The sequence below is a fragment of the Lissotriton vulgaris genome, chromosome 5 (assembly GCF_964263255.1).
Source record: "Lissotriton vulgaris chromosome 5, aLisVul1.2, whole genome shotgun sequence".
NCBI classification, from domain to species: Eukaryota; Metazoa; Chordata; class Amphibia; order Caudata; family Salamandridae; genus Lissotriton; species Lissotriton vulgaris.
Genome location: NC_141693.1, coordinates 1780140485 through 1780163012, shown reverse-complemented (window position 1 = coordinate 1780163012; position 22528 = coordinate 1780140485). Strand labels below are relative to the sequence as shown.

Genomic DNA, 22528 nt, shown 5'->3' with positions numbered 1-22528 from the left:
TGGAAGGAGGAAGCAACGAGGAGTGGGTGGGGCACGAGAGCCAAGAAGCTCCTTATGGCTGGGAATGGGAGAAGCAAAAAAAACTAATAAACAAGCACTGGCGTTGCTAATAGGTCTCGCAGTAGGAAAGTTGGAGCTATTACAATTGCAAATAACAATGCCTTGTATTTTTCTTTTCATTTTAAAAACATAAAGGGCTTTGTCATTTACAAAACCAATAGCTCCAACTTTCCTACTGCGAGACCTACTGGTGGATGTGGTGGATGTGGTGGTGGATGTGGTGGCGGATGTGGTGGCGGATGTGGTGGCGGATGTGGTGGCGGATGTGGTGGCGGATGTGGGGGTGGTGGTGGTTGCGGTGGTGGATGTGGTGGTGATGGTGGTGGATGTGGGGGTGGTGGTGGTGGATGTGGGGGTGGTGGTGGTTGCGGTGGAGGATGTGGTGGTGATGGTGGTGGATGTGGGGGTGGTGGTGGTTGCGGTGGAGGATGTGGTGGTGATGGTGGTGGATGTGGGGGTGGTGGTGGATGTGGGGGTGGTGGTGGATGTGGGGGTGGTGGTGGATGTGGTGGTGGATGCAGTGGTGGTGGATGTGGTGGTGGATGCGGTGGATGCGGTGGATGTGGTGGGCGATGCGGTGGATGTGGTGGTGGATGCAGTGGTGGTGGATGCAGTGGTGGTGGATGTAGTGGTGGATGTAGTGGTGGTGGATGTGGTGGCGATGTAGTGGCGGTGCATGTGGATGCGGTGGTGGATGCGGTGGTGGTGGTGGATGGGGTGGTGGTGGGGTGGTGGTGGTGGGTGAATGCCACAAATCACACGTAGGAGTTTCACAGGCAGCTCTGGGTTTACGGACTAAATAGGTCATACTTGATTTATGTGTAATTGTGCAGCACCTTTGCCAAGATGTGCTTCAGGACTGCAAAAATGGATACAACCAAACAAATGTAAATACCTTATTTTTTAGGATAAAAATGTGTGTGCATTAATAAACTTGACAGTTTTCATTTCGAAGCAATTAAACAAAATGTACAAATGGCGTTACCATGGTACACAGAAAGGCCATGGTAGAATTTGGACATGTGAACAAATAATGCACGATCAATGTACCAATTACTTTTTTTGTATGCCACACTCTTTAAGCTTCTAAGCGCTGCAATGGCATATTTTATTATTAATAAAAGTCAGTTTACCCACCAGAAGATAGATGAGCTGATTGGTCAGTGCCTAGAATCGAACTCCTGACCTACAAACGTTACTTAGGTTATAGAACAGAACGGTCACCACGCTGAGCTATCCTGGAGCAATCAGAACGCTTTCTTTTCTGTCATGTTTCAAACACCTCTTATAACCCTTCTGGTTTGTCCTCCTATGTCGATGAAAGGGAAAGTTTATGAAAGTCGGGACAAAGATAAAATCCGAGCACTTCCGTGTAGCCCGCTGATACCTGCTCCGGGCATTTTGTGGTTGGTGTTGGGACTGAATTCTCCGCAGCGCCAGAAAGCCTTTAAAGTGTGCGCTGATCCTGTATACAAGTCGAAGACTGGGGACAGCTTGTTTGCTTTTTCCTGCCTTAACTGCATCGGACTGAGTGCACGCGAGGCACTGTGCTGGAGCCACATAGAGGTTCTGCTGGATCTACTAGTGCTTTCTTTGCTTGACTGGTACAGAGCGATGTGTGGATGAAAGGGGAGCCCAGCTGTTGTATCGAACTGTGGGAGTTCACTATAGTTCTTAGCTGACAAAGAAAACAAGACGGAGGGAAGGCAAGGCAGAGAAGGGGAGGGGGGAGGAGAAATGCGACACGGCGGGCATGGGAGGGGGCCAAGCGGCAATGAGGGTGTGAAGCAGCAGGGGCCTGGGGGAAGCTGGCTGGGGAGGGGGAGGAGAAATAAACAGATGTCCGTGAGGTGTGGGAGGAGTGCCTGATGCGCGTGCTTGTTTGTTCACGTGATTCACGTGAACTGCAAGAAAACCGCCGGGCTGAAAGCCCTTGGTTTGACTTGTGTTTTGCCGACATGAATTCTCGCTCCGCTCAATGCGCTTGCGCACATTGATAGGTCGCAAGACCTAAAAAGAAAAGCCAGGGAATGGTAGAAAAATCAATCGAGCTTTGGAGGGGAGATGAGGGAGCAACATGGAGCACGCAAGGGGTGTTTGATGGTGGAAGCAGCATAGAAGGGCGAGAGGTAATCAACGTGCAGTTTCAGGGAGTGCTGAAAGTAAACGTCCAAAAAATAGTTCAGTGAATGTGAGCAGTGGAATAATAGAAGTATGAAGAAGGATGGCAAAGTGGCTATTCTCAAGGGGAGGAATAAACACAAGACAAGAAAGGCAAGCCACTGAATAACAATCATTGGCAAAGCTAATAGGTCTTACCTATGCAAGCACTAAGCGTTTTAGCCATTTTGCACACCAGTGCAGCTGCTGTTCAGCATGGCTAAAAGTCTGTGGTATAGAAGAGAGTGGCGTGGAGTGGCGTAAGTTGCCATTAAGTGTTGTAGAGTGAAGAGCCGCAGCATCTTAGCCTAGATTAGAGTGCAGTGGCGAAGAATGCATTGGCATAGAGTGACATACAGTGCAGTGGTGTAGAGTGGTGCAAGGTTGTGTGGTACAAAGTTGAGTGGTGTAGAGTGGTGCAGAGAAGAGAGCAGTAGCATACAGTGGACTGCTACAGAGTGCAGTGGTGTAGAGTGATGCAGAGTAGAGTGGCTAAGAGTGGATTGGTGCTGAGTAGAGCAGCGTAGAGTTCAGTGAGAGTGAAGTGTTGCAGTAGAGCGGAGTGGTACAGGGTAGAGTGCAGTGGCATAGAAAGCAGCGTTGCAGATTAGAATGGAGTGGCATACAGTAGAGTGGAGAGGCCGAGACTTGAGTGCTGTAGAGTGCAGTGGTTTGGCTCAGAGAGGCACATAGTGCTTTGGCATAAATTAGAGTGGTATTTTTTAAGGAAAGGTTATTTGAAGGACAGATACTACTAATTATCTATCTCATCACATTATAAATTGTACTGTATCAATCTATCATCATATTCAAGCGTTCATCTAGTAACTATTAACACCAACATGAAAAAATGAACACAGACAATAGTTACGATTTGTAACTTTCTTTGAGAAGTCCTTTTTCATTTTTACATCATAAATACAAATAAACTCATCACACAATATTTAATCTTGTGTGGAAGCACTCTTCAAGATCCAAGAAACAAAATCTCTTCTAGTTAACCCTTAATCCATGGGTTGTGTATGAAGCCCAATAAATTATATACAAGGAAAATACTGGCAATGTCTTTTCTTGGCCTTATTTCCTTTTCGAACACCAAAGTAACAAAGAGCATAAGAAGCAATAATCAGTGTCTTTATGGCTTCTAATCACAATAATGCTCCTAGGGATTATATCCAATCAATTTCCAAATCAATGAGGTGGGAGAGAGACTGTATTCTCCCATGTTGGACAGTGAGAGGGTCTCCACTCACGCACAAATGGCGCTACAATTGGAGCAGCAGCTGCCCTATAGTGACATGATGGCTCCACATTGCAATATATGGCCTCTAAAGGTCTACCTGCTAGGTAAAACAGAGTACCAAAATAACAAAACTTTTATTGGGGGGTGGGGCGAGGGGGAGGGAGGTATGCGCTGACATTTTTTGAAAGGAAGAGAAGTGCGCAACCAAACAAATTAAGGGTAAAAAAAATACAATTGACTGGATACTGTCCTTGGCGCCAATTTAGGCCATCTTTGCTGTTGGCTGATCTCTAGAAATGTATTGTGAGTTGCCTCTAGGAAGCCTTACGAAGAGCGAATGACTGCCTGGCCTCTAACATTTCAAAGAAATCTATGTAATAAAAATTGTGAAAGATCAAGTGTAGACTTGGCGAGGTCCGTTTTGAGCACAGGAGCCAACATTCTGTTCCCTGTTTTAGGTCAAGCCTGGGCCGCGCATGTGCTGCTCGGCGAGCCATGCTGTATTGAGTTAGAGATTTGAAGCCCCTCCCACTCTCCGCCCATATTTTTTATTGGTTTGTGTCGTTGTCCTTTGTAAATCCTGCCTTGTTAGTCTCTTCTTAGTACCGCCTTACCTTCATTTGTAACCTACCATGATGACTGGCCCTTTTACTTCTGTTGAGACACAGTAGGTTTTAATTCTTCTGTAAGCACTATTTTCTTTAATGGGTTTTGCCCTGCTGCCGGCGTACTTGCCTTTCATTCAGCACGCCATGCGCGCTTTCCCTTTCAAAGCAGCCGGGACAATGGAGGGCGCTTGTTTGCAATGCCATGGTCTCACATTTACAAAAGTTTGAACAATTGGCATAGTAAAGGCCTTCATGCATGTGAAAGAGCAGCATGGGGTTTTAACAACAAAAGAAGTTTGCATATGCCAATAGCTCAAACTCTCGTAAATGCGAGACCTACTGCATTGCAAATGCTTGTTTTTTTTCTTTTTTTGGGGCGGAGTTTTGTATAGCGTTTACTCGACCGTCACCGAAGACATCAGCTATCAGAGTGCTTTACATGAGCACCAGTTGCATTATAGACGAACACATTAATTTTGTGAGGCAGGCGGAGATTAAGTAATTTGCGCAGAATCACAAGATGTTGAGCGTTGTTGCTTGAGACTCGATCCTGGTTCCCCAGCTTCGAGGTCGACAGCTCTAGTCGTCAGGCCACATCCTTGATCGGCAATACACTTATTAAATTCACAAGGGCATTGCTGTCGCGGCAGGTAGCGAGTGGTAGTAGCCGGAGGCGGTACAGAGATGTGTCACAGAGCACTTTTCTAGAGCTGCACCAGGCATTTTTTACTTAATGAATGGGGAGCTTTATACTCCCACAACCGTCTATCAAGCGGTATTCAGATTTAAAACTAATGTTTCACGTCTTGTAGTGGCCACAAGAAGTCAAATAAAATACATAGTTGTGTGTATATATGCATTTCTCATGTACATATCTTGAAAATGTAAAAGAAACAATGATTTCCCCCCTGACAACAGTTTATTTCCTGTTGAACGTTCGCTACTTTTCTTGGAAATTTAAATCGTTTCAAATGTTCTACTTGGGAGCGGCGCACTCCCTTCAGTAAGCAGGGTGGGGCTTTTCATGAGGTTTCAGAGGAAGAGTTTTTTTTCCCAAAGTTCACTTTTTGACGTTTTTAATGTTTCCGCTATAAACTAGGCGTGGGACAAAAATACGCCAAGTAATCACACTCTTGTATCTCACCCACCCCAAAGAAGTCCGTTTTAAGGTCAACAATGAAAAGACAAAACTTTAGATGTAGTCCCCTCGTCTGCCAAGAGCGGCCTTGGGTTACAAGCATTTGCTTGGCGACCTCTTCTGGCGAGCACGTCTCACTCTCTCACAGTGATGAGCACACGGATTGTTGCATCCCAGGCGTGAGTATCAGACACAGGCTTGGTTCATTTCCTTTTCATACTTGGAGCGGTAGTACAGATTTTCACATTCTGAAGGCAGAATTACATGCACAGGAACAAAAAGAAACAAACACTTGCAAAGCCAATACGTCTCCCCTTTTTGCCATATGGCTTTGGTAAAAATTGTGCAAAAGAAAAAAAAATGTGTGGGAGCATGCGTGCACATTCACGTAATAATGCAGTACCTGCCAGTTAATGTACTTAACAAGATGGCAGACGTCAGTTTTGGAGCCGGAAATTAAAAACACAGTCTATAAAGGAGCAGCCTTAAATGACAGCTGTTGGGCACGCACCCCCTCTCTCCCGCGCCCCCTCCCTCCTAAAACAAGTGAAAGCGTGCAGAGCAACAGAGCATTGACCGGCAGAGGAACTGCTAACAGGGAGGAGCAGGACCGCAGCGGAGGAGCATGTTAAAAATAACAAGCATTTACAATGCAATGGTCTCGGCATTATTAAAGGTAGAGCTATTGGCATTGCTCATGACTTTTTTCTTTTTTTTAAAAATCCTAAATAAATGGCATTGTCATTTACATTGCAAACAGCTTAATAGCTCGCAAATGCATGACCTATTGCATTTACACCCACACATGGCCACACACACAAAGCCCCCCCCACACACACACACAAAGCCCCCCCCCACACACACACACAGAGCCCCCCCCACACACACACAGAGCCCCACACACACCCCCCCACACACACACACACACACACACACACACACACACACACACACACACGGGGCAGGGAAGCAAGCACAGCCAGGGGGCAGGGAAGCAAGCACAGGCAGGGAAGAAAGCACAACCACGGGGCAGGGAAGCAAGCAACGCCAGGGAAGCAAGCACAGTCAGGGGGCAGGGAAGCAAGCACAGCCAGGGGGCAGGGAAGCAAGCACAGCCAGGGGGCAGGGAAGCAAGCACAGCCAGGGGGCAGGGAAGCAAGCACAGCCAGGGGGCAGGGAAGCAAGCACAGCCAGGGGGCAGGGAAGCAAGCACAGCCAGGGGGCAGGGAAGCAAGCACAGCCAGGGGGCATGAGAACCAGGGGGCAGGGGAGCAAGCACAGCCAGGGGGCGGGAAGCAAGCACAGCCAGGGGGCGGGGAAGCAAGCACAGCCAGGGGGCGGGGAAGCAAGCACAGCCAGGGGGCGGGGAAGCAAGCACAGCCAGGGGGCGGGGAAGCAAGCACAGCCAGGGGGCGGGGAAGCAAGCACAGCCAGGGGGCGGGGAAGCAAGCACAGCCAGGGGGCAGCCAGGGGGCGGGGAAGCAAGCACAGCCAGGGGGCGGGGAAGCAAGCAAAGCCAGGGGGCGGGGAAGCAAGCACAGCCAGGGGGCGGGGAAGCAAGCACAGCCAGGGGGCGGGGAAGCAAGCACAGCCAGGGGGCGGGGAAGCAAGCACAGCCAGGGGCGGGGAAGCAAGCACAGCCAGGGGGCAGGGAAGCAAGCACAGCCAGGGGGCAGGGAAGCAAGCACAGCCAGGGGGCAGGGAAGCAAGGAGCCAAGGGGCAGGGGAGCAGTGCTTACAGTTCTTATGTGTCTTGTGTATAACACATACACTAAATACATGATGTACATAGGTAGCACTTACAGTTTGTGTGCATAAATACATGATGCAAATAGTGCAGTGCTTACCTTCCTTGTGTCTTGTGCATAAATACATGATGTACATAGTGTAGCGCTTACAGTTCGTGTGCATAAATACATGATGCAAATAGTGTAGTGCTTACAGTTCTTGGGTCTTGTGCATAAATACATGATGGGTATAAATGGAAGAGAGGGGCTCGTAATAACCCGTAGGGAAATGGAGCACCAATATACTGAAAAGTAAAACAAGAAGTTTTTCCCTATGGGAGATATTATTTCCTGCTCCTAAATCAGGACTCAAACTAACAAACACAATCCACAACATTCATTTTATCTTGCATCTTTTTGAATGGGAGAACACTTACCAGAAAGGAACACAAACAATCTATTAAAAAAGTATACAATTTATTATAAATAAAAATACATAGATATCAATGAATAGTCAATTAAAAACATGAAATACACAAATAAAATACACAAATAAAACCACCTAATGTGGGTGTGGAGAAAATTATCGAAAAAGACACTAGTATCTGTCTTAATTATGTCATTTCGGGCCCTCGTTTGGCAACAATGGGGGAATAATATTCCTTAAGACCAAATTGTTTGTTGGCAACGCCGAATATGACTTGGCAAAATTGCGTCGACGCGTTTCGGAAGCTTAAATTGATAATGGCTTCCTTCCTCAGGACAGTCTCTATATGTTTTCTCAACAGAATTGTATCATACCTAATGCACAAATAAAATACAACTATTAGATCCTGACTTTATGATGACTAATTACACATTTTTTCTTATCCTAAAGGAGACTGAATCCACTACCGTCTCTAAATTTATTCCCAAATGTCAGACATGATTATAAAAACAAGTGAAAGGGCCTATTTGTAATCACAGAGAATCTATGGGTAATGGACAATCCTTTGTGTTATTATACATTTCACCACAATGTCCATGTTTTAGTCATGAAGAGTTATAAAGAGTTAGCATGAAACAGTTATGCGTGATCATTTCACGTGTTTCTAAATGTGCACTTATTTAATACATTGCATTTCTGAAAACACCTACATCTCAAAAGATATTCAACATAAATCTCAAAAAGTACTAAAAAAACCATATATTTCCAATTAGGTGACCGTCTGTGTACATGAATGGTGAGAGAGATGCAGTCAGCACTTAATGCAAACTAACTATGTGTGTCTGCACACACTCCGCATACTATGCACAGAGCCCTGTTTGCTTGCTGTATATGTATTTCCTACATTACCCATATGATAGCAATGCAACATGTATGTGTATACCTCTACAGACCGAATGTGCACACACCATTACAATGTGTGTGCGCCTTGCTGCTCTAAGCACAGCAGAAGTGCAGTTTGAAGATGAGTGACTGCATCTTGCTGCACCGAGCCCATGACACAAAGAATGATGCAATCACCACTCGCCTATGTTTGTCTGCACCAAGAGCATGCCATAAACGGTTAGACCTCTGGGCTTTGCCAGGGCTTGTTTTAAAACGCCTCTTATCTCCCGGACACAGCAGCTCCCGGGAGGAGGTTGGCGGTTTCTCGCACACTTCCCAAGGCTGCCCTGGAGCCTGCACATCCTGGGCTGGAGGGCACTCCTGACTCCGGGGGGCTCATGCCAGCCCTCTGGCTTAACTTGTACCCCTCCGCGTCTGAGGGGGCTCGCACCGAGCCTGACTCAGGCGCCCGGTGCGTTTCTGCAATGCCCGCTTGTCTCGTGGCTGATGGGGAAAGGCGCTCAGGACAGAAAGTCCGGGGGTAGCGGACTTATTCACAGACCGCCCCTCTCTCTCACGCACAGACACACAGACTCACAGACAAACACAGGCTATATATACACACTGCCACCAAGCAGCGAGGCACAGAGCTGCAGTGTTTCACAAGCAGCGAGCGCCACAGCCCTGCCCGGCCTGTCCTCACGGAGAGGGACCCCTGGGGATGTGAGCACCGACCAGGGAAAGAAGGTACTGGCTCCTCCTTTTAACACACGCGCGTCTTTCATCCTGCGGTCTTGCGTGTCTGGCTGCTCACTGCGCCGCGTAAGTCCAGAGCACGGAGTGGAGGAATGGTCTGGAGGGGAGGGGGTGGGGGTGGGTGAGGGGGGGGGGGGGGGGGAGAGAAGTATCATGAATACAGATGCATGTCAGTGTAGCAGTTTAGTGGCAGTCTCTGAGATTATGACGGGAACTTCCTCGGTGCTGGTCTCCTCAATTTCTCGCCGAGACTCTGTGTGATCTTGGACTCATCTCCAAACAAGCACTCACTGGAAGGCACGGCGGCGGCCGGGCAACAATGGCGACCGCAAAAATGCGAAAATTTTGGATTCGGGGGCGTGTTTTGGCGTTCTGAGTGACGTCACAGTCGAAAGAACGCAAAAAAACACGCCCCCGAATCCGAAAGAGACGGGGCTTTATTGGAGTGACGCCTGTCTCCTCTAATGGCTGGCCTCCGTTTAGGAAGCCAGCCAATGGAGGAGAGAGGCAGGTTCAAGCCCCCATACTCCAAATCAATAAATCTCCTCCCGGAGACTGCGCAAGCGCAGCCTTCGGTCCCCGACCTAAAAAAAACAAAGTAGCACTGGGAGTGCCAGGGAAGCAACAATCATACTGGAAGGAAGCAACACGGAGGCTAGGAATGTGAGGGGAAAAGCAGCACCGGGGGAGTGAGCAAGAAAACACATGCACTCCCATGGTGCTGAATGTAAGCCAATCAAAAATGGTGGTATAGAAGCTATGCTCTGGGAAGGAACAAATACAAGAAGAGGAAGGAAAGCCATCAAATAAAAAGCATACAAATAAGGTTAACCAAAAAGCCAAGCAATAATCATTAACAAGCTATCCGAAAGCCCACTGTAAATACTGGCACTGTATACAATAGGTTATCGACAACATATAGATCAAGTTCAATGCACCTTAAAACAGGGGGTGAGCTTCACACCTAATAAAGTGACAGCCAGCAGAGAAGGAGAAGAGAGCTGAGCGCAGGGGTGTGGGGACGAATGAAGGCTTCCTTGGGGAATAGTGAGCGGTCGTGTATCTTCAGCTCACTCTAAACATGTTAACGTTAGCAGACGACTATACAGAAATGGAGGACCGTGCTTCCAGTTCTGGTTCTTCAAGGAATGCCACAATGCATTCTGTGAAGATGCAATTTTGATTTTTAGGTGAACACAACCAACTGACCTGGTGTAAGGTTTCTCATTTCAAAAACCAAGAGAGGCACCCTCCTTCATCAAAGGGGCAGGGCACCGAATTGACAACCAGTAAAATAAACGATTTTTCTTTGGATGTATATATAATAAAATCAATATCACTTCCCAAAATCATTCATTCAACATTCCACCAATATCACCAGGAGATTTGCATATCTACACAAATGTATATATTTATTTAAAAACAGACAAAATTGCGAATATCATAGATTGAAACACAATATACAGTAAATATGTGCAAAGCAAATCTATCCCTACAACGTGTTTGTTCTGTGTGCAAATTCAAAACCACATTAAAATTGTACTGAGTCGAAATTTCAAGCTAAAAACATATATGATAAATATTTTACACAAAAAAGATGGAGAAAGTATCAGTTTTAAATGACCACTGTGAATGTCTAATATACATATAGTGTGTTTCAATTCATGAAATGTGCTATCTTGTCCGTTTTTAAATAAATGTATAAATTTGTGTATATATCCTAATCTGCTGATATTGGTGGAATGTTGAATGAATAATTTTGGGAAGTGATATTGATTTTCTTATTATATATACATCCAAAGGGAAATTGTTTATTTTGACTGGTTGTAAATTTTTCATACCAGGTACTGACGTTACTCAATTTTGACCCTGCCGTGACACCCACCATTGTTAATTTTAGATGGTTGATTGACTTGACGGCCCTCAACCAGTCAATTCCATTACTGCCCTCTGCTGACCACATTAGGGTTATGGCTGAGAAGCTCCAGTTTAAGTGTTAACATACAATGGTATAGAAAGAATGTTTAAAGAAAGCCCAGACTGGGCATAGGGGGCCTCATTTGGGACATGGAGCCTTCCTGTCAGTCTTTCTAAGACACTGAGTGGACTTTATCTGGCTGGGCCTGATGAGAACACTCACATTGTCAATTTAATTCATTTGTGTTTTATGTAGGATTTCCATGCTGCAAAACCACCACTTCAATGTGCCTTGTGGCATTTTCGTTGTTATAAACTAGCACTGACATAGCCTTCCTCTGCAGTTAGTATGGCACTGCAGCGCCTTTCATTAGTCATTGGGAGGCCTTTCCAAGCACTTCCATTGCAGACTCCAATACGGAACAAGGAAGTTTTTCTGGCGTACAGTCTTCGCTCAGTTGACATTTTTTTTTGTGCTGAATTATGCGTTGAAATCCTATTAGATTTGCTTTATTACAGTGGGTTAGATTCGCACAATTCAAAAATATCTGCATGTAATCCTAAATACCCTCCACATAGGGACTGTTCAACTTAAATACTGTAACTGGGGGCGGTTTCCTGGGTGATTCCAAAGCGTTTCCTTAGTCAACATCCGCCTGACCGCACTATGTGGCTTAGGAATAGATAAAGAATCATTATACATGGGAGCATGAAAAACAAACTCCAATTAAATGTTTCATTTCACACGGTCCCTAGAAACGCATTGCTCAGCAATAGTTCCCATTGGTTGGGCACTGCTCACTCACTGAAGTCCCACAGTTGGGAGAAAGGATCCGAGATTTCAAAGAGAAGACACAGGGCAGGCGGAAGTCATAGGTCGACCTGCAGTACTTCGTTATCCTCAGTCATATTAAATGTGTAGGGAATCCTTGCATAAAGCCACCACACATTATTAGGTGTGTAGACATATATTTTTGAAGCAAGCAAGAATTATAACCAGTGATGGCTGGTGGACTTTCAAAGTAGTTGTAGACAGAGCAGACAAAGAAACTGGAATAAATACATGGAATGATTTCCCTCTTATTACAAGATTAACCCCAATAGCCAATGTATTGACCACTACTACCTGGTTAGCATGCTACTCGCCTTGTCACAGGTGAGAAAAAGGTATACAAATACTATTTCAATTCAATAAATTGCCTTTTAAATTATTTTTTTATCACTGATGGGCACTTAACGAATATCAGCTTGCCACACTCTTAAAATATATCATTATGGTCGGTCTTGCGGTAGAAAGGCTCATTAGCAAAGTAGGATGTGCAATTTGCATGCAGATTGGTTTGTGAACAGATTTTAGAATTTGCGATGCAACCTATGTACTAATAGGTCCCATCGCAAATTTCACATTCATTGAGGGGGAGGGGCATTGAAGGGGGTGTTGTCCTATCGAATACAAATTAGTTAGGCAGGCAGCAATTTGTGGCCCTCGTGTGAGTGGCTGTAAATACAGTCCAGATGTTGGGGATAGCAACTCAAAGTCAGGGATGCCCACCAAATACCTGGGGTGGCCACCAGATGCCAGAGATTAGCACAATAACTGGTCTATTGATTATCATCATGATTCCCCACATCCCCACATGCCCAGCTTAAGCAAGGGATGGACATCAAAATGCTATGTGAATATACTCTGTTAAGGTAAGGAGAGGCCACCTCACAGCAGGAAGCCCGCGCACATGTACAGGCCCACGCCTGCTCAGACACAAATAAAAACATGCATCAGAGCACAGTCATACAATGAAACATCACGCTCAGTCAGAGGCATGAGAGGGAAAATCACACACCTGAACACGATATAGCGCTCTTAAAATGATAAAGACAGCTGTGGAAACCTATGACGGCAGGAAACAGTCATTCTTTTTAAATGAAAACATCTTTTTTTTTTACTACGTATCCTCCCTGAAATCTGCTTTTTCATTTTAGAGGCCTGAGCTAAAGATACATATCTTACTCTCCGCAGAATGCCTCATGAATGATTCAAGTACACACTCCCCACACCTCCATCATAATCTTTGCACGTGAGGGAGTTAAATGTGTTCCTCTCTCACCATTCCCCGGCCTTCTGTGAGGGAGGCAGAGCACTCGATAGGAGATTTTATTTAAGGAACTGAGGAGACTTTTAGGAAATCGAGGAGTTGCTTTCCTTCCCTCCTCCACCCAGCCACGGGAAAGGCACCTCTCGCTCCGATTCAGGAGTCTGGAGAGTTGGGCGAGTGCAGGAGGTGAGGCTCAGGCTGCTCACAGAGGCCGCATTCACTCCTCTCCCTGCCAAGTTTCCTATTTAGCCCGGGCAAAGTGAGCAGCTGCAACAACTTGGCACGAAACATTTGAAACTGTCTGGCTCGCTGCCTGCTCACCATGGCTGCGGGCGGGTGCTGCAAGCGGTGCCCAGGCCTGACAGAAAACCTGGAGGAGTCCATTTCCACAAAGCTGCACTAGGGTGCGAGTAACTCACCCCCACATTTTCCATCATAGGAAAACATGTCAGCTGCACCCTGTCTGCAATGCGGGAGAGTCTTCCGGAGCGCCAGCTGGCGGTCATTGGAACTGCAGAGATAAGCAGTATGCATGTTCTCAGAAGTTATGCTATACTACCGAGTATTTGTACACCCTCGCGTTCTCCAATAACGTCCCCTCTTGGTGCCTTGTAAAGACTCCAATCTGCACTGCGGTTCATTGAGTAGGGTTTCCACTGCTGGACTCTTAGTTGAATCGCAACTTGATGTGGGTGGGAGTGGATTGTTCCATAAGGGTTGTGAGGCTTGTGGATGCGCGACCTAACTCTTGCATCCAACCCAACTCTTGTGACTGTTAAACGGGCTGTCCCTGTGTGGTTGATCACAGTGTTAGGTTTACTCTGCCTATTGCTGGTGCGGGTTTTCATCAGCCTCTTTCAGGTGGAGGGTGTTCTAGTCTTTTAATAGCAGTGTGTGACTAGTGCTTCTTCTATTACCTACTTTATTCGGAGGGTAAGGATCCTGGTGAGGAGTTAGGCCCTTACTTCACACAACAATGCTTAAATATGTGCACCTCACTCATGATCCCTTCCACCTTAAAACAAGCATTTCCAATGTAATAGGGCTCGCACTTACGCAAGTTTGAGCTATTGGCATTGTAAATGAATGCCTTTTATTTATGTTTTGGTTAAAAAAAAATAAAAGACTCATTTACCATGCTAACAGTATAAACTCTCGCAAATGCGAGACCTATTACATTGCAAATGCTTGTTATTTTTTGTGTAAGCAGTTAGAGACAGCAGGTGTTTTCAAGCCATCTTTCATGTGAACTCTCTTCCCTTGTGCCGCTGCTTGTCCCTTTTCTCTCCCACCTTCCTCTTGCCCTCGCTGTGTGCTTCTTTGTGTTTCATCCAAATCTCCCCGACATCCCTAGTGTCTATGTCCCCCATGCTCTGTGTTACTTCAGAGTTTCCTGACCCTCCCTTGATCCCTTTGTGTCCTCCTGCCCTCCCCTTGTTGCTTACATGTCCCACCGCCCAGTGCTTTAAATAAACAGGTACTCTGGATAATTAGTACCTGCACTCCTATATTTACATTTAATGCTCTGCCACCGCCCTCCTGCATGCGGTTTCTGCCCCCGCTTCTTATTTTTTGTTTGTAAATGGAATCGCAAGTTTTGTTTTTAGTAACCAATCAAACTCACACAAAAAAATGCCTGCGTCAATTTTTAGGTGTGAGGTCATCTAAATGTTGTTTTTTGTTGTTTTACTGTAGCCATGCTGCACAGCATCGAGTATGGTGTGCAGTGTGGCAAAACCCATTGGCAAACGAACAGGTTACAAATGTGAGACCTGTTGGCTGAGCCAGCGTTTGTTTAGCTTCAGTCCTGCCCGTCTTTAGAGGCAAGAATCAAACTCTTGCCCTGCGGGATCGGAGAACAAGCCCCAGACAGCTGCTGTACTGGTGACATTGGCATGGAGGCTGCCACCCGTTCCTCCAGCACAGATTCTGAGTTAACTCAAGGCTGGTTTCAGAGCAGCGGGCATGCGCCCACTTCCCCCTTGCAGCTCCCTGAAGCCAGTCTGGCCTCTCTGAGAACTAGAAGTAAATCTGCCCTGGCTACCAGAAGGCACACTGGCCTCCAAGTCTGAAAGATCTTTCAGAAGGGAGCACACCCATATTACTGTTGTTGCTAGATCAGCAGTATGGACTTTGTGCCCGTCATCAATCCTGGATTAAAAAATGCTGCAGTCTCGGTTATCTTGTGTTCTTTAACATAACCCTTCACAAGGAGTCAACCAGCGAGTGACATCACTTCAGCTTGTCACAGGACTTCGACGAGAAAACACCACCGGGGAACAATTAGCATAAGCCCGGTGCACCGAAGAAGGCATGTGTTAGTACGCGCTGCCCTCTGAATCCGACACTCGTCTGCACTACGGACATGACGCACTTTTACGGCCATCCACACTTCCTGCAACAAAATAGGCAATAGCTTCATAGCGCTTCATGCCCACATGCCTGGAAGCTACGCATGATGTACACAATGATTGTCGGCGTATTGTTCAGTGGCGTAGCCAAAGTGTCTCTACCCCCAGTGCAAGGAAGTAAATGACCCCTCCCCGCTCGCCACCCTAGAAGCTGTTTTAAGTATAAAAAAAGCAATAATATGGGTTCAGTGGGCCCCGGTGCAATTGCACCAATGGAAGCCGCGCCCCTGCATGTGCTGCATGGATACCAGGACAAGGTACGAGTCAGCATGCAGGATAAAGTGTTATCGATGTTCAAAGCATGGCAGAGTTCATGTCTCCAGTACTGGGCCTGAAGGGAAGGTCGGAGAGAGCTACGCACGGCAGAGCCCTCTGCATTTTTAAAGCAAACAAACCGCAGGTGAATATTTGTTTTAACTGTAGAGAGCGTCTGAACTGTGCGCAGATACGAGAATGGTTGAGCCATAGTGTAACTGGCCTTGAAGGATGCTCAACTACACAATGCAGTTGCTTAGGGTAAACCCGTATCACCCCCACAGGCCTACACTGAACATATAACACCTGACACCCCTTTCACGTGCACTGAACACCCGTACAATTCAACCAGAAACGGACAACACAAGAAAACAATACCTGGGCGGCAGAGTGCTTTCTACTGGATGCCCAACACGCACAGATGAATCATAGGATAATCCATACGCTATGGCAATTAAAAGGTATCCCTTGTTTCCAATTCTACCCTGGACAGCTATTGGCCTCTATGGCAAGGAGAAGGGTGACCTGACCTTAACAGCTGCCTTCTGTTCCACGGTACAACAGCCTACCACCCCTCCCCCGCCTGCACCCACATCAAACGGAGCAGACGAGTCCTCATGATGGTCCTACACCGCAGGCAGAGGGGAATCCCAAACTCTGCATTAGACTCAAAGGGAATCAGATCTAGGGTGCTATTAAAACAAGCATCGATCTCTTAGCTTTATGGGGTCATGTGTTTCTAATTAGCAACACATGGCCCCCATAAAGATAAGAAAGTGCTTTGCGACAGCAGCAAAGTAGGTAACCCAGTCGGATCGGAGGCGAAAGGGCGTCCACAAAAAACCCTCATTTCCAATGGCAGGCGACCATTTAGCATAAACAGTGACACCAGCCAATGAAAATGAGGGGCGGGGCTTAAATCCCTTTTCTGAAATCCCGCTCACAAAATTTCTAGCCAATGAGCAGCGCATGCGCTGCAACGAAGGCGAGACCTTAAAAGGAACACTGGGAGACTGATTTTAGAGTTATGTAATTAAATATAAGTTTGACTAGAGCCTAAGAAAAATAACAGTACACCTACAGTTCGCCACAGACTGATCATGGAGTGTGCCACCCCCTCAAAGAACATAAAATGAACCTGAAACCCTCCATCTCACCGACCGAGGCGAAAACAAATACCAAAATAAAACATTCAACATTCTACATTAGCTAGCACAGATAAGTGCACGTCAGTAAACCATCAATCTAAGGTGGTTTTCACAATATAACAAGCACAGCAAGAGACACAATGCACATATCTGGGCTTCATCGCCCGACAGTACTCTAATACTCAGAACATCTAGGGAACAATCTGCTCCGTCCAAACTCTGCTCGGAAAAAACAAAATGAAGCGAATATGTACATTCATAGCAACACAAAGCGCTATGAAGCTACTCCATTACAAGAGCTATAAAAATTCTATTATAACAGAAGGGACGGTCACAGGCAGCACACCACGTGTCGCCGTGCAACTTTACACGTGTTCCAGCTGCTTTGTTTATGTACACTGGCTACTGACAGCCAAGCAGGGATGAGGGGCCCTCGACGCTCACCCGCCATGCACCTCTGGTTCGTAAGAACTGCATGCATGGTGAACCTGGGCCACTGGCGGGCGGGCAGGGCCTGCCCATGGATCATGGTGGAAACAAGTGAAATCCTCTGTGTGGAGCTGGCACTGGTGCAGCGCATGCGCAGCTCCCCGAAGCAAGAGCAAGGAGGAAGTGACAAACAATGCCACTCTCTTACAGAACGTGAAGAGGGGCCAAAGATTCTCCCACAACTCACATATTCATTAGCCTATGGCTGAATTGGGACCCTGACGGGCTGATTTGCTGTTCAGGCTGCCTAGTGATGATGCAGGAGTGATGTGCTGACAGAGGTGAGTGTGGCATGGCTGGGAGTCACTTGTGTGTGGAGGCTGAGCAGCAGTGCTTTAAATGGGAAGAAATATTTGCAGACGCTCATTAATATGAGCTAGAGGTGTGGCAAGTGGGCAGGCTAGGGGCCTGCCCACTTGCCACACCTCTAGCGCATATTAATGTTGCAGCACATATCAAAACACATGAGAAATGTGTTTATGTAAACAAAACAGATTAACTCATTACACAAAATGAAAGCCAAACAGGATGATATGTTAACAGTTCCTTGTTTTGTAATATTTGCTGCTTCTTAATGTCATAATGTTATTTGGCACAATACTATATATTCACAAACAAAGAAACACACACAAAAATATCTCCAGAGAGTGCCCGATTCTCTTTCTCTTTCTCTCTCTTTTCTCACACACTGAAACAGGCACACACAAGTTGGCAAGCACACAGACATAAGCAAACACTCACACAAAGTCTCAGGTGGGATTAAAGCCATTTTAAAGTCCTTGCCTCCCATGGCTTTCTAAATTGCCACTGTCAGTGTGCTGCCACCATACCTGTGTTTCCACAAATATAAACAATAGTGTGAATGAGATTGATAGTGGAGGGCCTATTTAGGCCCTATGCTGTTAAACACAGCGTAATGGTGAACACAGGGAAAATAATTTACACACCTGATAGAGAGGGGCAGGGGAGGAGGCTAAAGCACTTTCAGCTTGAATGGTCATTGTGTCCCTGATCGACAGTGCAGGGTCCGTCTAGACCCTGTACTGTTATTCACATTATGATGCAAGGCAAGTCCTCTCAGACCCTTGCAGTCTCAGGGCATTCAAATGGACACAGCTGGAATCTCCAACGGGGACTCTGCAAAAGGATACTGCGCTTACAAGCTTCTGAGAAGCAGACCGGCATCTACCCTGTGCTAGAAGAGTTACCTAACCAAAGCCTGCAGTGTCATCTATTAGCGTACCGGTACCCTCCCTGGCTAAAGAGCAGTGCTGGTAGTGACGGCCAGAAAATTCGTAAGTGTCGGTACTCGGCACCGGTGAGTACCGGCCCATTTAAAGCACTGCTGAGCAGGCACACCCTGTGCTGTAGGTGGGTTCTACCACCTACATGTAGTATACTTCATTCCCTTGGAGCATCTGTGGAACATCATAGGTTACACGAACAGGTGGGTGAGTCCTGCCCAAGGGTAGCATATAATTTTTCACAGGCATAATCAGCCACATTGGTAACATCGCAGCCGGTCTGTCTTCTAGAAGAATTACTGCACCCCTCTTCAGCCAAAACGAGAGCAGTGGCTCAGAAGGGAAACACAGTGGTGGGTTACTGTCTCCCTGTAATTCACAAAGAAAAGTGAGAGTACATGAGGGTACTATGGAGTCCAAGGTGCCTTTGGGAATAGGCCCCACTATGCTGCCCTCTAGTTCTGGCTGTAGTGAGAGTGGACCCTACATCCACATGGCGAAGTGAAGCAGCCATCTGTGCCTCACGTCTCTGAAAGAGGACCTGAAAGTACACCTTGTGCCTGAAAGCTGCTGATCTCCCTCTCTGGACATCAGTCTGTAAACCGATCCAGCCCCTGCAGCTCAGTGCCGTGTTCGGAACAGTGGTGCTTTCAAATGTTTCATCGCTCTCACAATTTTTGCTGGATTTGGGAACTAGGGTGAAGAGCAATAAACGCCTTTAACCAAGGGTCACAAAGTATTGTTAAAGTAGAGAAGACAGGATTAAAACTCCAGGTGTCTGGTTTCACTGCTAACCGCTTGAATACTTGGACAACGCTACGTCCCCTCACAAGGTACTGCAAATAAATCTGCGTGCATTTGACCAGGATACTTAGCCAGGAGGCAGGAGCACTCAACAGTGGTCTGTTGAGGTGCCAACATGCCTCCCCGGGAGGCTTCAGGGAACATAAAGGAGCTCAAAACCTTACTAAAACGAGTACAGAGAACCAAACAAATCATACAGATAGAGCTAGATTTTCAAAGTACCGTTTGGTTTTTTTTTTTTTAATGTGATACCAGTTCAGCAGATTAAAAAATTATAAATCCACTTATACAAGCACACTTCATGAAATGTCTCTTCTTTGGGCACTCATAGTGTGTAAATTATTAGCTAAGCTAATGGCAATCAGTAGGATGACAGGCTGAGTGGAAGCACCATGATATTTGAATCTTAATCCACCAGGCTGCACAAAGTTCAACAATAGATGCATTGGTCTACTGAGGGAAAAAGAATGGTTTCTTTTTAAAGTGAGTCTCCCATCACACACAGAAAACACAATTGGCAGACGGAGAGAGACAGAAAGAAATTAGAGAAAGAAAGATAACGTGAAGTAACCAGTGAGGTAGGCCGAACAAAAAATGAATGAGAGAAAAGGAAGAAGAAAGTTAAGCTACTGTGAAAGAGACAGTAGAAGTATCAAAGAGATAAAACTATGAAAGAAAAATGGACGCTTATGAGAAGATACGAGGTAGAGAGACCTTAAAGAACGAGCGAGAGGGCCAAAGTGGTCTACAGAAAAATAAAGTGGACAGCAAGCGAAACAGTGGATGATAGAGAAAAAAGTGATGAAAGAGAAAGAACGAGAGCTGGAGAGGGAAAGAAAAACTTGGCACGGGAGGATAAAAAGTAAAGTAGAGAGAGAATGGGTTGCACAGAAGGTGGGAAAGACAGAAAGGGTACGAGGAAGAAGGTAGAATAACAGGAAACACAACGAGGAAAGAACAAGTAAGAAGAAACTGAACAGAAAGAAAGGAAAGAGCAAGACAAAAACTTGAAGCCGGATAAAGGAAGCAAAAGAAAATAAGAAAGAAGCCAAAATTGAGTATCGAATTAACAAATGTATTTGATATAGATAGAAACGAAAACAGATGAGTCTGCTTTAAAGCCATACAATGACACTAAGAACTGTAAAGGTATTAATATTACCTAATGTAAAGTTTCTACTCAGTTTATTAGCCCCCGAAGGATAGTAGCCTGAAATGGCCTTTCTGGAATTGAAAAGTGTGACCTGCAGTTAACAGATGAGGACTGTGAATGCTTACTGCACCATCTTGGCATTATTCAGGTGCTTGTGTTCTTGCAGGAAATCATAAGTTGCCCCTGTGCCTCTTTACAAGAGCGTCAAATGTACCGCCTTCGCCTACTTAGAAAAAGCCATTTTGAGCCATGGAGTCTGTTAAACAGAGGATAGATACGCTCACCTTTCACTACGATGTCTGGCTCATCCTCAATTTTGCCCTTGTTCTTCTCGGTGATCAGACTGCGCATCTCTTCCGACACATGTATGAGCCTGGGGGGAAAAGAGCAAGAACATTACCAAGGCATAAGCGTCTCTAGCCCATTTGTCTACAGACTTGATTTAATACACTGACTTGACCATCCCAGACTGCCACCCACAACATATTTTATATATACATTTTAACTCCAATTAAGCTAGTATAATATACAATTCTACATGATATACAGAAGCATTAAAAAGAACAAACATAGAACTTGGACAAATAGCAAGCTCATACAAGAATGTCAAAAACTTCAGGTTGCCAAATCTAGATCTATTTTCCCAAATTACATTTCTATCTCTCATGTTTTTGAAAAAAAATAGGTTCCATAAACTCAGACCAGTCTGCAGGAATCTATGCCGGGTACTTGGTATCTCTGCAACCTTATGCTTCAATAGGGCATTCATATTATCTCACGCCACCACTGATATTAAGGGTGGATGGCTACTTTTACAATAACTAGCAATTGTGCTAGACTGCTGGAGCAACAGGTATCTGGTAAAAAATGAAGCTATTTTGAATGTGTAACAAATGGTTTGTAGTATTACAGATGTGCATGCTATGCATTCTCCTGCCATCTATTTTCTCTGATGCCTCACTTAGGTTCATGGGTAAATCAAGTTATTGTGTACCTTCAAGTTCGGATTGATCATATCACTAGTAAGTTCACTATCGAGTTGCAAATAGGGCAAACATAGTACCAATCTGCAGGGGAGGTCAATCACCTAAGGAAATACCCATCTCCTACACTACTAGGCTTAGCAGGTGGTGTTGACTTAATTAAGGTGTATCAGAATTCTAGAAGACTCTTAGAGAAGAACCCCGCTGCCCAGCCAATTGGACCACTTCTCAGCTCTGGTGAGGACATCATTTTGCCCCTGTTATATCTTACGTTATGTGAATTTGTAGAGCACAGCTAATCACCAGTGAGGGTATTGAGGCGCTGAGTAGGGCCGAACTGAGGGGAAGGAGGCAATCATGCCCATTTTGTGTGCAAGAGCCATGTCTTGGGGTTTCTTTTCAAGCCCTCTGAATTGCTGATAAAAATGCAAAATGGAAGGAAGCTCTTGCACAAAAATCTGTTTAACTAACAGAAAGATATTAACAACCCCACTCTTATCTATCAACTCTTAATGAGGAATATTAAAGAGAGACCTGGTGCCGTTGGGAGTTAGATGGCAGAGAGATGCTAGAGACCTGCAGGATGAGGACTGGGGAGGTGCCTTACAATTCCCCAGAAGGGTAGCAATTAAGGCCCGTTACAAATTAATACCATTAAAAATCCTACATAGGGTCCACTATACCAGAGTTCAGTTATATAAAATGGGGAAGGTATCGTGATCAGTGTTTGAGAAGGTGTGGACACCAGGGCACCATCCTACATCCCTTTTGGGATTGCTAGGTCCTGCATGAGTTCTGGGAGGGATTGGCCCACAGGTTGGGGGTTGCAACAGACGTGCAGATATTCATAGGAGCTCCATTAGTCCTCCTACCGAGCCATATTATTCAATTTAAGGTTCCTCCATGCCCAAAAAGAAATAGCACTCAAAAGGTGTTCCTCAGTTGCCCCAAGGCATACAAAATTGGGAAAGGAAAATGGATATAAGCTACACACTGGAAAACAAAATTTAAGAAGGGTGAGGGTGTC

At 45.8% G+C, this 22528-nt stretch overlaps 1 protein-coding gene across 2 annotated transcripts in view; it reads right to left on the bottom strand.

Moving 5' to 3' along the window:
- PLEKHH3 (pleckstrin homology, MyTH4 and FERM domain containing H3) overlaps positions 1 to 22528 on the bottom strand; it is a 253299-nt gene that overhangs the window by 71092 nt on the left and 159679 nt on the right. For both annotated transcript variants that reach the window (XM_086924097.1, XM_086924096.1), the window contains exon 3: positions 20803 to 20891. In XM_086924097.1, coding sequence (XP_086780223.1) covers positions 20803 to 20891 — 89 coding nt within the window. The remainder of the gene's footprint in view (positions 1 to 20802; positions 20892 to 22528) is intronic.